The sequence below is a fragment of the Patiria miniata genome, unplaced genomic scaffold, assembly GCF_015706575.1.
Source record: "Patiria miniata isolate m_02_andy unplaced genomic scaffold, ASM1570657v1 HiC_scaffold_7, whole genome shotgun sequence".
Classification (NCBI taxonomy): Eukaryota; Metazoa; Echinodermata; class Asteroidea; order Valvatida; family Asterinidae; genus Patiria; species Patiria miniata.
The window spans coordinates 15,899,361-15,917,446 of record NW_024037074.1 but is presented as its reverse complement, the minus strand read 5'-3'; the positions used below and the strand labels follow the sequence as shown (position 1 = coordinate 15,917,446).

The 18,086-nt window shown below is 38.5% G+C and overlaps 2 protein-coding genes across 5 annotated transcripts; one reads left to right on the top strand and one right to left on the bottom strand.

The window, feature by feature from the left end:
• Positions 1–1,016: 1,016 nt before the first annotated feature.
• On the top strand, positions 1,017–13,478 carry LOC119744525. 4 transcript variants are annotated; one of them, XM_038220482.1, is made up of 16 exons: positions 1,017–3,341; positions 4,115–4,306; positions 4,763–4,911; positions 6,188–6,323; positions 6,909–6,997; positions 7,220–7,307; positions 7,850–8,001; positions 8,405–8,537; positions 8,809–8,885; positions 9,016–9,109; positions 9,584–9,774; positions 10,138–10,288; positions 10,676–10,822; positions 11,001–11,084; positions 11,433–11,486; positions 11,975–13,478. In XM_038220482.1, exons 2-16 carry the CDS (start codon positions 4,207–4,209, stop codon positions 12,133–12,135), a joined length of 1,806 nt encoding a protein of 601 aa, XP_038076410.1. In that variant the 5' UTR covers positions 1,017–3,341; positions 4,115–4,206; the 3' UTR covers positions 12,136–13,478. The 4 variants fall into 4 exon arrangements, with proteins under 4 accessions (XP_038076410.1, XP_038076408.1, XP_038076409.1 ...); XM_038220480.1 differs by having other exon boundaries at positions 6,888–6,997; XM_038220481.1 differs by lacking the exon at positions 1,017–3,341 and adding an exon at positions 3,369–3,798 and having other exon boundaries at positions 6,888–6,997.
• LOC119744527 lies at positions 12,936–16,409 on the bottom strand. The gene is made up of 4 exons (XM_038220484.1): positions 16,117–16,409; positions 14,033–14,343; positions 13,534–13,666; positions 12,936–13,119 (listed from the first exon to the last, which is right to left on the bottom strand). The coding sequence occupies exons 1-4, from the start codon at positions 16,322–16,324 to the stop codon at positions 12,950–12,952; spliced, it is 822 nt and encodes a 273-aa protein (XP_038076412.1). The 5' UTR covers positions 16,325–16,409; the 3' UTR covers positions 12,936–12,949.
• Between the last annotated feature and the right edge of the window lie 1,677 nt (positions 16,410–18,086).

Below are 18,086 nucleotides of genomic sequence, written 5' to 3'. Positions count from 1 at the left end.
ATTTAAGTCGGCTTTTTTTTCCGAAACATATATCCAAGATGCTTTCACAAACAATGTTAATGGTACCACAGTTACACAGATTAGTTTACGTGTGGTTGATGTAATTTTTTAGGCTTATACTTTGTGCATGTACGTTGTTAATGACTGTATATGGGCAGCACACATTCTGTAATGATTCGATATTTGTAAACTGCACGCATAATTTAATGGCAGTATCGCACCAGTTTCCTATTCAATGGCAGTTTATACAGCCATTTCAAACTGGGGGTTGCAGAGCTGCCCCAAAGCAAGACCAACTCTGGTTAACCCAAATGGTGATCGTTTCTTGACCAGGACTACTCCTTCACTTTCCAAACAAAGCGTCAAATTTGTGTGATAAAGAATCCTAAACATTTTGGCAGTGGTGCAAAATTGTTTTGAGGCGGTCGACTAACACTCACATTATGCAGTAAACACAGCTAGGCATCATTTGGTTTAATTTTTTCAGAAAAATAGTGTGCACAGTGATATCTTCTGAGTAGTGGCCTCATGAAATTTGGTCCTGAGTCACCGTTTTGTTTCACCTAATGGTTATTCATGCTATATGAATATATGAATAAGTAATTTTAAGCATATAGGCACATCTGTGTCATACATGTAATGGTGTATTTTATGTAATCAAAAGTACTGGTACATGTTTTACTCATGTAATTGTTTTAAGGAAACTACAGTTACGGTAGGGTGATGGGGTATTTTAAGTTTAATGTCAATAAGATATATATTTCTTTTCAGAAAACAATTTCATTTATTTTGTTTTACAATGATCTCCATGGAAAGTTGTAGAGAATCATTTGATACCTCTCAAGTTTCTATATATTTTTTTTCATGAGAAATAAGTTACTCTGAAATTATTTGGAATGTTTTTTGTTGTCATTTGGTAGACTTTTGTCACAGTATATGCTATAGTTTATATTTGGCGCCACGCCAAGAAAAAAACCAATGTATTGTTGTTATGTGAGCGCACAAACTTACAGCTTAAAGTTATGTCTTGTATTTTATATATTTTGCTTGTGGCTGTTAATTAGCTGGTATTATACAATGTCCGAATAAATCTCCGTCGTCTGATTGGTGGGTCGTTGATCAAGTGTCATTGAATTATTCGTCCCAACGCACGATTATACTTTTGGTTGCGCTTAAACACAGCTCAGATAAACTCTGATGCTGTACATTCATAAAAGGTTACAAGTCAATCAGACAATGAGGATTTATTCAGGCGTTGTATATTAAAAACAAACAATGAATTCATGCTGTGGAAAGAATTTGGTGACATTCATTTTGCCTCGTGAGATGAAATACATCTGTCGCCTCATGAAATTATTCTTACCATTGCACTCACATTGTTTGTATACTAACAGTGAAGCTGTTAATTCATTATTTGCCAAGTAACTCTGGATGTACCATAAGTTAATTACCCTTAAAAGGTTAGATTGGGTGCTAGACTTCAGGGTGTAGTAAAGTCATTGCTTAGATTGAACGAAGAGAATTGACGGGGTAAGATTCAAATGTTTAACAGAACTGCCGGTATCCAGCCCTAAATGTTAGTTGGAAGTTTGCCAAGTACTAGCCAGTGTAAAGGAATCTGATTCAAAATTTGAACAATTGGATACAATTATAATGGTATTCGTGAAGTTGCATCAGTCCATTGTGTTTTTTGCTTTTGTGTCTATTTGACGATACAAATGCTATTTCATGTATATATATGCAGTACAGTACTGAAAAATAGACAACTTCTCATGGAGTACTGTTAACTATTTTTTTATAATCATCTGATGTCTTTAAAATATATCAACGTTAGTTTATTTTTATGAAGTTTGCCTGAGTAGTTTATAGATGTCATGGTGCAGTACAATCACGATTATGAGTATTTAGTATTATTTACTTATAAATGTTTTTTTAAATAATAGTTTAATTTTCACATCAATTTGAAAACAGTTAAAAACAAATTGAAATCGTACATCACATAGCAAAATATTTTATTTTATCAGAAAAGAAATATAACTGCCTGACTTCATCTTTGTATCACAATTTTTCCAGTTTTATTTGGTTGTTTGTTTGTTTGTTTTTCTTTTTTGGATGTGTGTCTCTTTATTTTTTTCCAGTAGGAAGGCAAAAAGGGTATTTGTTCTTAGTTACTTCTGTACAATTGTTGCAATGGTAGGTTTTGTCTACAGGGCATATGCAGTTTATGTTTTGTTTCATTGAGTGTATGTGTAATGCTGTAGCCGATGAAATGCACTGTTAGTTTTGAAATAATTATTTCAGGTTATTTAGTCATTCAGAAAGTTCTATTTTTCATTTAAGTTATCTCGCATGCATGCAGATGTAAGTAGTTTGCCTCTCTTCAGTGCACAGTTAAACTGTTCTTTAACGTTTTGTTGGTTTATCACAAGTTGATTGTTATATTTCTGTGTCTCACTGCTCAGCGAAATTCATGGCGAAGTCATGTGATTGTTTGTCAGGTGAACGTTGATTCTAAATCAAAATTCAATTTGTTGATCATATTGAAGCCACTTCATGGGTCGAAATCAGACAGAAAAACTGAGAATACATTTTAGAAGTGTCAATTCTTGTGTCTCTGAAATATGAATTGCCACAATATATCGCTTAATTATGACGTATATTTTTTATAAGAAGATAATCAACATGGTTTTGCCTTTTCTTTAGTGGAATAGCTGTGACAATCTTAGTGTCAATAAAAAGTTGTTATATAATAAGCTGAAGTAGTCCAACCTGTTGCAGCCTGCATGGAGTCATTGATTTCGAAGCCGTAACTCAGAGCTTATGATCTGAGGAGAGTTTCTTGTGACCGTTGACATGCTGAACAGACCAAATCACGGTGAAGCATTCATTCGAAATTTTATCAAAATCTTGTGTTACTTAAAATGTGACACTGGGCCTGTGAATTAAAATACAGTTTAAACAGTGCGAAAAATTGAGCAGTGTTTTACTTAAGGAATTGCGTGTCAAGAGCGAATCTTCACTTCTCTTGCATGTCATAAACCCTAAAAGCTGTGACTTCTTAATATTAAATGAACAATTGATTGCTAGAAACCCTTTGACAGACCGCAAAAATAGTTGTCATCATACTATCCACTGATGACTCAAACACTGAACACTAGAAGGCCTCACTGGACCCTTATCAAGCAACACACTCGCAAGAGGGAATGGTGGATTATTTCCCTTGAGCAACTATTAATAGTTTGCCCTTTAGCATGAGTCATTTCCAGATGGTGGTTCAAGTTGAGCTTCTACGGAAGACATTTCAAAGTTGCCCCTCATTCTCGGATCATTGCTTTAGCCCGGTAAGTTCCGTACACTTTTATTTCTTAAACACCATTTTGTTACAATTAGAGAAAATTGTAGGTGATTTGTAGCAGTAAGGACACTTTTTTGTCTGGAGAAAGTTTTTAAAGTAGGTAGAGAGTTTCAGTTAAAAAAAAAATTCCTCCCTTTTTGGCGAGGGGTTTGATGTGTTCTGAGGAGGCGGTACTCTCAAGGTTTTGGCAGTGAGTCAGCCCGGTGTGACGGGTATTAAATTAAATTGAACGAACTTGTACTTGGCACTTTTTTCTTCTCCACCGGAATTTAATTAGAGTTGAAGCCAAGATTTTGTGTTTGTGGGCTTGTCAATTACTCAGAGAACTCTCTTAGCTTTTAGAGAAGGTTTAAGCTGTGGTTTCTTTGTTAGCTTACACTTGTCACAGTGCAGATGTCCATCTGTTAAACACTTTTTATTTCCTCGGATCTGACCATCAAAAGGTAAGCTTTTTGAATCCATAATTACTCATCCCTCAGAAATGGACAAACATGAATCATGACGCGTAATTTGTATTTCCTATGTGCAAGTTTCAGGGATTACTTGGTTTGTAGTTTACTTGCGTGAACATTTTTTTTTTAAATTCCATTTGTATCAGTAAACACTGTAATGAGGAATCATAGATACAGGACCTTTTTTGCTATGGAGTATGAAATACTTGTCGTGTAACTTTCACCTGATATTTGTTTAGGTAAAGCAACAAAAACACCTGTGAATACCAACAGTTTTCTTCTTGAACTTATAAACTGATCTACACAGAAACTGTTGCATGGAATCTTCAAACTCTACAAGACAGTCTTTCCAAAATATGTGAATTGAGGATAACGGAAGACGACTTAACAATTTCCAAGATGGCTTCAGGGTGTGGAAGGATGCTGAGCATTTCATCACGACTGTTGTGGCTTGTAATGTTACTGGGATTATACAGTGGATCAAGGCAACACATAGCAGGTAAGGACTTTGAAATAATCCGTAACAATTGTGATCCAGAATCAAAGGTTGCCATTTTTTGCTGTTCCCAGAGGGCCAGCTAACCATCCTCTTTGTACCTTTGTAACTGACTCGCATGACTGACTCATCACTCCTGAGCCGGGCAGTGCTATCATATAGGATTACCCTATAATGCCAATGAATATGCTAAATCTGGACCATTGTGGACACGCATGCATGAAAAAACTTACAGTGAATAGCTATTCTGAATCACTTTCATATTTAAAATGATCTTCAGAACAACATGTCAAGTAAATGATTTAAGCGTAAATTTTCTTTAACTAGTTCACACTAGTTTTCAGAAAGTCCGAGTTCAAGAATGTGTTTTGTGGTACATTCCCACTTGTGGTTTTGAGCCATTTCTGTAATTGGCAGAAATGTTCACTTTCTGAGGATTTTTTTTTACCTTTTTCTTAGATGCGCAGCAGACTGTTGATCCCCAATGTTCATCCTTAGACGGCCTGATTGATCACATTGTACGCAGCATGCATTCCATGCCTGCTACAGCGGTAATCTGTGCTAAGATGCCAGGATGTACAGGAGTCAGATGCTCCCTCAACATCTTGGTACGTTTCCTATCATTCTTTAAGAAACCCAGAAACCGGGGTGCATATAGTATCGGTGCAGGGGCATTCAAATGCATTGCTGATGATGCTTGATGCCCAATGTGAAGATGATGTGGGCTCGTGCACATTCGGAGTAAATTTTAGTCACGCCTACTTTGTTGGAGGAAATGTGTGCGAACCAGTATGTGTTAAGGTTAACAGGTTTAACGGGTTTAACGGAAGGTTCCCCCTCCCCACTGTAACGTCCATCTCCCCACTTGACGCCAGAACCCCATTCGCAGATAACTGATAATTTATAACATGTTTGCCTTAGTTATAAAATGCACTTAATACACAGGCCATTCAGTTTGGAGACTTCAGAAAGCTGTTTTTCATTATCATTTTAAAATGTCTTGGTCCCTTTCCCGACAAAGGCACATGTAAGATACATTACCTGATATTGAATATTGTAGCCTTACCAATTTTCAACATACGTGTAGTTCACCTTTTAAGGGGAGGGGGCGTAGGAAGGTCACATTTATGTATAGCTTTCTGCTCCCCTTTATCAACTTCCTGTGTGTATGGGAAACCTGTAGGCATATGAGTATAAATATAATACCCTTTGGATTTTTTAAGACGGCGCTAATAACCTTACTTCCTCATTTTGACTGGTTTCTTAGCAACCCTCCCCATTGGACAAAATGACCAATTTCCTCTGCGTGTGATGTGGTGTCCATATTGAAGCATGCAAGTACGTGCATGTACACTTTCATAAGTCAAATCTAGAAAGAGAATTTCAAAATTAAATATTTCTCGACGTCTTTTTTTTACTTTAACATTCTATTCAACTTCTAATATGAGAATTGCTGATTTGAAAAAAACAACTGGACTTCATTTTCCATATTTTGACATTTTATCCGTTTTTGGTAACAAAGAAATACTTATAATAGAAGATGAAGAATTGGACATAATATGTACACTTAATCCTGCTGGGATAAAACAAAAATGTGTGTATGTATTACATTTGGCAGATGTACACTCCATAAATATAAAGAAGTCAACTAGTAAGAATTCAGGCTTTACATTGTGGAGAAGTAAATTGTAGAACCAAAACACCTTATAACAATATGACTTATATTCTGTTGGTAACACTCGACGTTTAAATCATTGTAGATTGATCATCTTCATCAGGAGAATTGCTGTACTCGGGGTACCGCATAAGAGAGAAGGATGATCAGAAACATTGACCAGATCTCGGAACTAAGTATTACTTATATTTTTTTGTTTTACTATTCAGGGGCAGAACATTGGCATTAGTCTGAGGATGTACCCCTGTGCCACACCGGCACAGATGAGACTTCGTATCTTTATTCCTTCCAGCGGGATCAACTTCAGCCAGATGATCACCCACGGAACCACCATCTCTCTTCCAGGTTTGTCTAAACCAGCCACATCGGTCATCACATTTGTGACATGATTTCAGGCTCAGTTAAAAACAAATCTGAAAATTTGGTTGATTCTAGGTTAACATTAATTTTTCACGACCTGATCATCAAAACGTTGGAAACTTTTGAAACGTCTATAAAGTTTTAAAATTCTTTGGAAAGTTTAGGACTTGCAGATTAAATTTGGCATTTTGAGGAAATTGATGAATTGAATATTGGAAATTGTACAATAATTTGGGAAAATTGTTGGGGCATTTCAGTTCGTACTAATCATTTTCAAATTTTGAATCCTTTTTGCAGTCTGTTTTGTTTTTGTGTCAAATTTTCCAATGGACAGTGTGCCATTAGACCATTTCCTCCCCTTATAAGTTTCAACTTAAAGTTAGGGATCATGCCCAACTCACAATGTAAGCAGTCTTGGCAATAAACTTGGGAAATAGGAAACGGAGATCGCTCGGAGGGTCGATTCCCTTTGTGGTTATTTGGAGATTTGTTTAGTGTGATCGCTTCATTGACTTGTGCCCAGTCACTCCCCATATAAACAGCCCAAAGGTGTGTCTATGAATTCCACAGGGTTCCAGTACAGTCCTTTGCCGGGGATCCGTGTGCAGGCTCAGATGGCAGTCAACTTCAAGAAGGTCCCCGAAGGATTAAAGCTGGGGGTGAGAACATCAACTGAAGACATATCACAGCCAGCTGCTTTCCCATGCTAAGTTAAATTTTCACTCCGAAAAATGTATAATTTTTTAAATTGCTATTTTTCTAGCAATTAAATTTTATTGACTTTGAATGAGACATTGAATGAAAAAAATTCCGATAATAACTACAGATCAGTCTGTTATCAACTAATTTAGAGGTGGCTAACTGCTTTTTGTTATTTACAGCTCTGGTTCCAGGCTCGTGGCTTTGGTACGGGAATCAGCTGGCCTATCGTACCAGACTATGTCATCGTCTTCCCTCCATGTACAGCTGGTGAGTTGCCTCCATTCTTTGATTTTTTAAACACAGAAATTTCAAAGAATTCCACAATTTTTAGCGTAGGCTACTCTTATAGTTGCTTGATCCAGTAATTGGCTTAATAAGCTGCAGAAATGTGATATCCCTCAAGTAAATCTTTTTTTTTTAACTCATAATTAGTCCCAAGTGCCGCGCTTTTTACTTGTAAAACTGTCACAAAGTACTTTGGAATTTTAACTCTGTAACTACTTCTTTACACAACTCTGCATCAGAAATCTGGAAATAGTCTGATAATGTGGATAGTACTGGTCCTAATCTCATTGTTCTGTTAAAGTTAAAAAGTTTGTACTAATGGTTAGCTATTTCTATGGGTATCAAAATTTTATAACGTCCATGCATGTGCGCATGTCCCAAACTAAGAGGTCAGTTCTTCCAGGATTTGAGCAGAATTTCATAAATAGCGCTGTTAGCATAAAATTGGGATCTGGATTAGCAGAGCCATGCAATTTGCCACTAGACATTAAAAAACACGAGCTTTGATTCTTATTGGTGTCCAGGGTTAGCACCGACACCCCCGCCTCCTCAGAGTCAGTGCGGTAAGATGGAGGCGCTGATCTCCAGCATCCCGCCGCCTCCTGGCTTCACGTGTGCCGTATTCCCTGACTGTCTGGGATTGCATTGCTTTGGATCCATCAATGCTGTCATATTGGTGGGTACAAATTTGTTTTGTTTAGTGTAGTAGCCTCATGGTCTGTTGCTATGCAATGTCTATATATTCCTTGGTGATCTGGGTTGGATCCAAGGATGAAATAGGGCTAAGAAGCACTGGCAAATCAAGAGTAAAATTTTACTGCTGGGCAAAGAAGATAGGATTTTTTTTTTTTTAAAGGGGTCATTGGTCACTTATGAAAATAGTTGGACACTCAGGAATGGGGACGAGGGCTACAGCATCGGTGCAAAAACAGTTGTCTTCAATCCTTTTGGGGGTGGGGGAGGGGGCATGACATGTTTACTAAGAAGTTCGTCTGGCAGATTCTTTTATGGGCCTGGGTAACAAAGATATATTATTTTATTAATCCATTTTAGTCTAATTTCGGTCGCTTTCATTTCAGACGTATGCCGTCAACGTATCACTAACCATCAACCATTGCGATGTACCCGTGTCTTACACCGTCGCTCTAACCAATCCAGGATCGCCGTTGCTATGGCAACATACATTCTATTACAATGCCACCGTCCCTGTTGGTGAGTATTGGGCAAGGCCAAGAATTCACGCACACTGTGTCCCACACGTAATGAAAGTAAACCCTCTTAAGATATTCATGGGCTTCAGTGGGTTTTTTATTCAACTGTTGGGCATCTGCAAGGAGAATACCCACAAGACTATTTTTGTATGTGTTGTGTATTGATTCAGTTTCTCGCTGTCACACTCGATTGGCAAGTAGCAAGCCTCTACAGAAAGTTTAGACCATAGCCTAACTCAATTGATTTGGTTTTTGTTTGTTTGTTTTTTTAGTTGCCAATTTTCCAGGACGCACAAATGTGAATTTGCAGGTCCTCATGCAACACAAGAAGGGTTACATCGATACAACGGTGAGTCATTCCTTATAGGGTCACTTTGTTCTCTAAATGAGCTGGAAAAGGGTTTTAATAAATTGAGGCTAATCTTGATGATTGATTAGTTTTATTCTTCTTGTATTTTTTTTTCTCTGTGAATCTGCAGATCAAAGTGATTGTGTGTCTGGATGTAATCGGCTGTTTTGATATCTCCTTCATGAACAATGAAAGAGTTCCTGTTCCAGCTTGTATTACAAACGGTAAATATTCAAGATTGAGTTTTTGCCTTCACTGACCTAATTTCATAAGCATTGCATACTCAGTGTTGTCGGAAAGCTTGCGAGAATAATTCACAAGCTTACTCGGGCAAAGCAGGCGTCTCGCCCAAGAAGTGGGCGACAGGCACCCTCAAAGCAGGCGAGGCAAAGCCTCCGTATAAATACACCAAGAAACGCTGCCCAAAACAAAATGAAGACTGCTCCCTTTTACGTATGGACTGTGTTATAGTGCCGTATTTGGCAAACACTGTATCCAATCACGTTGGAGAATCTATACAACTGAGGGCTGTCAAGATGCGGCTTAATGTTTTGTAAACAAAAGAAAGGTCTATATACATGTATACATGAAGTTGTATTCTCATATTATTCTGGACACCCCTATATTAGTCTTCATTCCAGTTTGAAAGTTTAATCACGTTTAATGGTTTAACTTTTTTTTATGTCTTGCCATCGCAGCTCCAGTACCACTAATGGCGCACGCTCATGTGGACCCGTCATTACAGCACGAGACCCCTGAGTGTCTGGGATGGCAGCGGGTCGAGAACAGCCTCAAGGCAATAAACGTGCCCGGCCTGAGGGTGTCATTCTGCTACATTGAGGCACCGGTGTGCAATCACATCATGTGTACAGCTGAATACAACGGCCAGGTTGGTGATGCATAGTGAATGCTGTTCCTGTCATATAGTTGACATCCACTAATAGAGTGATCCTTTGAGTCTCACCCAGTAGTTAATGTCATGATACCATGAGTAAAGTGTAACATACGATAACAAAAATCTGACATGCATACTCATATCAGAGTAACAGGCAGGGCAGTTTTAGGCCAGTTTAGGATAAGATGTAGGGCAGTTTGGGACAGTACAGGTAGTAACAGACTGGGCAATTTAAGTCGGTATATATGGAGTAACAGGCAGGACAGTTTAGGGTAGTACACACATAAATAAACAGGGCGGTTTGGAGCGGCACACAGACTCGTGGATTAAGCTCAAGCACTTTTTGTTCCGCTTTAGAGGCCACCAGCCACCAGCACCAGTTATTCCATCTACGTTGAGGTCAAGCATTGTACCCAACCCTTGACGATGTTGGTGAGCGTCAGGGGTCTCAACAATAACTTTGTGATGGAGGATAGTGTCAGTGCCAATAAGAATGTCACCCTGAACCGTGAGTTTGAAAACCGGTCCAATCCTTTTGAAATATGGCAGCCAGTTTATTGTCTTGTTCTATTACTTGACTTAAAAAATAAAAAGATGTGTATACAGATCTCTCTCATAGGACGCCATCTTCAAAGGAAAATTACAACTGCATCTTTAACGCCATCAGGTGTGTGTTCACGCAGTGTGCGCAGTGTTCTTAACACGAGCACGTGTTGTTCAAAGTTTCTTCAAAATACAGCGCAGCCATTGCGCGTCATGCACATTCGACGCCCAAAATGCTGATACTTTTTCGCAATCTGTAGGAAGTGACGTCATTTTGAGAGACCAATTGTGTTTGCAGATAAATGATTATTGCCATGGCAACTGAAACTGATTCTGTTGTTTCATTTGACAGAGCATGGAGTCTTACTAAACGTCCATTTCAAGGAGTTAAGGAACGCCATCCAGCTAAGCGTAGGGGTCCTCATACCGATGGGTTATGCAGCACCATTAGCCGTCCCTCTGATACGGAACCAATTTATACCACTGCCAAAATGTGGCGGTAAGTTCACTCATCGATGTAGAAAAAGAAAGTCTAACTTTCACTCCTCTTAAATATATGAAAAATGCTTGACATCCCTTTTTGGTTAATTTTATTGAAAATTGCACTTCTGTAAACATTTTAAAATGTTAATAACTGAATCGGTTTTGTTTCTTTCCTGTGATATTCACTGGAACAGCCAATGATCCTGCTGTACCTGGTGGGCCAGTCTACCCGACTAACAATGTACCCTGGGCACCAGACCAGCCTGAGGATGGAAAAGGTATAGACATTTTGAATATTTCATCTACAAACAGGAACATTTAGGAACAAGAAAGTTCTTCCCCCCCACACCCAAACTTGTGTATGCGACAGTCCCTAGTCTTGACGACTCACCCAATTAATGATATATAAGATTAAATTAAATAAAAACAAAACTTTCTTCCGACTGAAAAAAAATCAGACTGGAAACAAATTCCCTTATTTAATCGAAAAACTCATAAAGTTAAAAAAGTCTATACTTTCCCCACCTGTATGCATATGCCAGCTGCCTTTTTTCATTTTATTTTCAAAAACTCTTTGAATTAAGAAAAAAGTTGATTGGGAGTTGTGCTTAAATTTCTTTCAACAGAAGCTCCTGATCTCAGAGTCCCGAAGGGGAACGCAGAATCTAAGAATAGCGCAGGTGAGAAAAGAGCATCTCTTCAACAGATGACTTTGGATGTGTTTTTTTCTTTCAAGATCTTGTTTGTTTGATATCTGACTTGTTTTACTGCACTGTTGTAGGAGGTTGTGGGTTCGAGTTTCAACCTGAGTAAGCTTGTGTTTTTTTTAAAAGCTCTCAGTAACATTATAAAATTACATTTGCATGAAGAGAAAATCCAATATAAGACAAAATATATTTGCAGAATTTAAGCATTTCAAACAATCGTTTTTATTGTTTAACATGCAAGGAATGTTTTCAGAAGTAATACATGTCCAGACAGTCTTCCAAAACATTGTTTCTGAAAAGTTTTCAATTTTTCTAATTTCCCCATTTTTGAATTTAAGTTAATTGAAGCATCCATGATTCGCAACAAATCTGTTTTATAATCTTATATTCTCCAACAGAATAATTCAAGTACATGTACTGAAAAAAATTGCTTGGTTTTGTTTGTTTTTGTGTGTACTCAGTTCCCTTAGCTATTGGTTTGCTATTCGCAAGTTTGATCGTCATCGGGGCTGTATTTGCGTTAGTCTATTGGTACCGTCGGCCGAGACGTGCGCCTACAGAAGAGAGTGTCTTGGTGGATGAAACCGAGCACGAGACAGTGCGCTTTAGCATCGGATCATGATGACCAATGAAGAATGAATGATGATGACAAATGAAGACGGTGCTTTGTGATTGGACAAGAGTTTTAAGCAAGGAATATCCTTTAGAGATGCGTCAAGATGCTGTCATATGCAATTTTAATATGTTTTCAGATTAATTGAAACTATTTTTCCCGGAAGGGTTTGGTTGGAAAGAATCTGTTGGAAAAGGAGAAAAAAATAGAAATATGTGGATTTAAAAAAATGTTTTCTGCATTAAAAATGGATTGGGTTTTTGTGCAAAAGAATTTCCATAAAATTTTGTGTTTTTTTTGTAAATTACTGAAACCTCGAAACCAATATGCTCAAATTACACTGTAACATTAATATGTACATAGAAAGTTATAGATTTTTTTTAAATTACACTTAACACTAAGCAAGAACCTAATAATAGCGTAAATTGTAGTGCATGACATATATTTTCTTAAAATTACTTTAATATTTGATACAAATCTTAGATGATTTACCTCGAGAAAAAATTATGTCTAGGGCCAAATATATCAACTTGTGTCACAATTTTACATTTTGTTCTCTAATATAAGTATTGTACAGGCCCATAATACTCCATTAAAAATAACCTCAACCAAAAATGTAATGAAAATATTTTTGCAAACATGTCGCAGTTGCAATGTCTGAAAGTACTGCAAGGTCTTTCTTTGTGCCTAAACTGAAAATCAAATTAGGCCTACACAAAAAGTTGTTTTTTTAAATGGTGTAACAACTATGTTGACAAAGAAAATTCACAAAACCACTTTTGAGCTAAATGTAGCAATGAGTTCTACCATCCTAGACTCGCCACTAGTTCTTCTTGACTCCGTATACCACCATGAATTCGGATGGTTTGTTGAGCACACCGTCTTTGTTGCATCCATACTCGACTTGAGCCCACTGCCACATTGCTTCAAGACATGCCTTCTGGTTAGACTTGCCAACTCGGTCCACATCCTCGATACCATCCAACCAGACCACTGACCAAAAAAAAATTGTTTCAAGTGTACATATTTAATTTGAGAGTAGAATACCAACTCGTCATTAAAAAAGGAATCAATTTATTTTATCCTTAATTTTTTGGGAGTAGTATAAAAGGTTGAATATGACTTCCAGATGCAAGTCATTAGAGATGAGTGTTTAATATATTTTAGATGGGGACTGGAATTGTAGACTATCGCATGATGTCGAGACCTTGAGGAATACGACACGTCTACATGTGACTGGATTTAGGGGAAGAATTGAAGTCGAGGTATCGGAGTCAAATCACAATTATATCAATCATAATAAAGACATTCATAGGAAAATGTACATTGTTAATTAACTGATATTGTCAAAACCTTTGTTCCTGTGTGATAATTATTATTTTTTTGGGGGGGGGGGGCACTACTCACACTTTGCTTTGTCTTCGGTCAAGCTGAAATTAAACCGCTGCGTCTTGCAAGAGAGTTGAGACCAGTCGCAAATCTCTCTCAACAACTTCTCTGCCTCTTCTTCAGTCTTGTGCCAAAGCATCACATTCCTCTCCTGTTTTAAAAGTGCAAATCGATTAGTTATCATTAATCGATCACGTAACAGTTCACTACTAAAACACCATCATAATAAACGTCACTACATTGTATAACGAACTTGATTTGGTCCATTAAAAAAATGTTCGTTACTATTTCGGGAGCCAAAGGGGATGTTCGTTATAGCCATATGTTCGTTATAGCGGTGTTCGTTATAGCGGCGCATTTTGAAATGTTGATAGGAATCCCCGAAGTACGTAGGCCTACATGTATAACACAGTTATACACTGGTCCTAACTTACACGATCACCTGTGAATAGATCCAATATTTGATTTGAAATAGCGTTCAACTTTAATGACATATTTGGGACAGTAATGGGATCACCTTCATTTTCTGACCCAACTCGGGGTAATCCTTGATTATCTTCGCAGCTCCGTCAAAGAAGTTGAAGTCGTTGTTAGGGATGATGGCCAACATCTCGCCTCCAGCTTTCAGACACCCAACCATGTTCCCTATGACACGGGACATCTCAGGAAACAGCTTGATTCGACTGATGCTGACCACTTTGTCGAAGGCGCCTTTCCACTTTAGGAGGCTGGGGCTGGCATCTCCCAGATTATCCAACAAGTACTCTACGTTGTCAGCCGGGTAGTCCGTCTTGGCAATCTCCAGAATGGACGGATCTACATCGATACCTGTTTATAAGTAAAGTTTAACATATCTAAGAAGGTCTAACAAAACCTGGAGAAACATCATAAGTGGCCATGATGTCTATACGCGGCCTGCTAGGAGTGTGTGTTCTGGGGGTTGAGACCACCCCCTTCCATTCCTCCAAACCCGTGAAAAAAAGGAGTTAGGGTAAAAAGACAAGGAAGGAAAAGGAAGAATAGAAAACCAAACGCGAAATGCTTTTGACGGGGCGGGGTTTTGCGGCTAATTGTCCGCCCGTCTCAAAATAAGAAAAGCATAGGGCGGGAAGCCGGCGGCTGGACATTTATTACGAAACAAGTCTGTCACGAGCCAATATGGCCCATCAGGCCGGTGTTTATCTCCGGTTTCCTTGGCATCAAACGACTGAAAATATTCCGATTCCCCCTGGCTGGACAGGATGCCAGTCCCTCGTATGTTACTCCCCAGCTATAATGCCGGTAGGTCATACCCACATCATGCCTGGGCGGAGAGAGGCAAGTGGCGTGAAGTGGCTTGCCCACGGACACAATAATATGACCCACGGCTGGATTCGAACCCCTGAGCTGATCCTCTGATCATTCATGAGTAACGAATCCTAACTACTTGGACACACTCCCCACTGGGCATGACACTCGGGCCGATGACTGAACATGCACGTTGAATCAAGGTGCTCATTCTCAACTACATAATGCTATCGCGCCGGCCGGATAACTAAAACCGTTACACCTTGTAAAGACGCAGTTCAGCCCTGCAGAATCCACGTCCCTAAGAATTTTTTTCCAACTCTGGGCCAAACACGCTATATGCTTATGCTCGTATTTTATACGCTGTGTTTTGCTTGCTGTTTTAATGTTCTCCACTGCATGGAGCCGGTCACTTTTTTCCCAAGACAGCTTGAAACAAGCACAATAAAATATTAAGTTTCTAAGATTCATGCGTTCATCTTAAAATATTAATTAACGTGCATTTGTGACATTATGTACTGACAGAACATTAAAAACCTACATTAATAGGTAGCAGTTTGAACATTAATACCCTCGTAATTCAATTCAATTGTTTTCATTGGAATAAAAGTCGTAAATTATGAATGCTAATCAAGACTGCTGTTTCTCATACATTGAAGGTTAGACGGAATTGACCCAGTTGCATAGAGCCGTCGAGCAAAAAATCATTGCTTCAATAAATATTCGGAACAAAAAAATTCAACCGCGAAGACGGGAAGGATCGTGGCTAGTAGGTGTCACCTTTTTTTGTTAAGCACATAGCGTATTATAGCCAAATTATGTGCTTATCAAGTTGCTTGTATTTATGGGCCCCTCTTTAGTTGCGATCGGTGCTTTTAATCATTCAAAAATTACCTTTTCAACAGTTTCTTGGGGTAGAAATTACGATTTCGTATGCGGTTTATACGGTTGGTGCCGTGCGATTTAGCGCACCAATGATGATTTTTCGCGTTGCGTTTTGTCGTTGTCGTCATCATATTTCACCCCCAAATTTAGTCCCTTAAAATTAAAAACTGCCCTCTTATACACGTGCATGTTGTCAATGTCGCCAGTTTGTTTGGTAAGTTAAAAGTGGAGTTTGTTCTCATATTGGAACCGGGCTCGTAACGATCGCAGCAAGTATGATGGCATTGTGTTGGGTTGAATCCGGTTAGCTTAGCCCGCTTCACTCGGAGTTACCCTTGAAATTTTGGTATCAATTCCAATCCCCAAACTGACTCTATAGTCGTGAGTACAATTCATTTGAAAAAATTGGACAGAATCAATAATGCTCACCGACGACATTCTGTACCCGAGTCGCTAGAATGACGGCTTCTTCTCCAGCACCACACCCAACATACAACACGTTATCCTGAGGTCTGCAATGGAGCTTGTCAAAATGCTCCATGGCCAGTCGGTTACAGATAGACCGAATGCCGGCTTTTGAGTGCCTCACGTTCAGCGACACCACGAACTTCAACTTTGTCTTGGTAACCGCATCCATGTTGATTTCCTCGTCTTAAAAACAAGTACTCTTAAGAAGAGAAGTGAATTATTTTGTCGCGAGTCTAGGCTACGCAGCGGTGTTGCCGTTGATTTTAATACAACTCGGACATATGATTACAATATTCGTACGTCAAGGCCAATGATCATTTTGTGTTATACATGCGAATCAATTGTTATTCCTGTCCCTTTCAACTGCACCCAGTAGAGCGTTGCAATGTAACCTGGTACACTGGCATATGGATTCCTTGTTTCGTTGACTGAACAGTAATTGAAAACTCACAATAAATTACCACTGACTGTGTACAATTATGAACCACACACCACTTCAAACTTTCTACTTATAAAAATTGTTGTTGCGACATGTAGGCCTGCTAATCTGGAATAATGGCTGTGATGTTGTCATCAAATAATGAGGTAGGCCTATTAGACTAAATGAAGAGGGCGCCGTCTAAAAGTACCATAATTCATTTAAAAGTATTTGTATGCCCTGGATTTAAAAGCTAATAGGCCTAACATTTTTGTTCAACGACAAATGGAGATGATTTGATTGGTTAAAGATTACAAATTCATGTAAAATGTTTAAACCATCTTAAGTTAATGTGAAACATTGTTTTTCAAGAAGTCTGGTTATTGGATATCCATTTATTAAAGGTACTAGCGAACCAAAAGTAGCCCCCAAAACTAGTCTCGGTTTTTTAAGCTATAGCCTAAACATTTTTTTCCCAAGGACAAATGGAAATTGTTTGATTGGTTAAAGGATTACAAATTCGTAAAAGTTTAATCTTAAGTTAATGTGAAACATCGTTTTACAATAATCCTGGTTTAAATTGGATACTACAGGTACCAGCGAACCAAAACTAGCCATCCCTCCACCCCGCGCCCTCCTCCTGCCTCCAAGCCACTTGCCACTAGAGGGCGCCAGTCACCCATTTGTTTTTAGTCGTTTTAATTGATTGCAGATGCACATCTCTAAATCGGAACAACGTTCCATCGAGATGATGCACCTGTGACTACAGGAAGCAAATAATTTCTGCTGGACGTTTTTTGTTTTACGTTTACCGATGTGGATTTTGCACATCTCCAAAATGTGGCCCTTTTGAAAATTTAGATGGCTCTTCATTAAACGGTCATTCATTGTTTTTGATCAGAGAGAAATGTTTTATTGTCATCCTATGGAAAGCAAGATATTGCTTATCATACTACCTTAGCTGGTACATAAACACCTTTTCGTGCAATTCATATTTCTCTAAGTTCGGCAATAAAAAGCCAGTAAAAACCGAAAAATACCGTAGAAACAAAATGCTGTAAAATCTATAGTTATCACCCAAAGTCCCGAAACGCGTTACTACGGCCACCAGACCCAGCCAATTCAAATGGACTTCATCTGTATACCCTTTTATGCGTCAAAATATCTACATATAGGTCTACAAACATTGCTTTACTGATCTTCTAGTCATTAAAAATAAATTTACATACAAATTGGACAATATTAGAGAAAGTCCAATCCGAATCCCACCACCTGTGAGTGTTATCATTTTGCAATTGCTCGCGACAATCAATGTGGAGATTATCGATCGCAAACAACTACATACACGTGTTGCAGTTGTTCATTGGGCCTATTGTTCCTAAACAATGGATCTGATAAAACGTCCAATGTACTCTGTGTGTTTTAGGTTCAGGGTTAATCATTTTTGTGTTGTAATCATTCAATATGGCAACTGGGGCAAGGTACTATTTCCTACTCTTGTTAGTCTTCCATT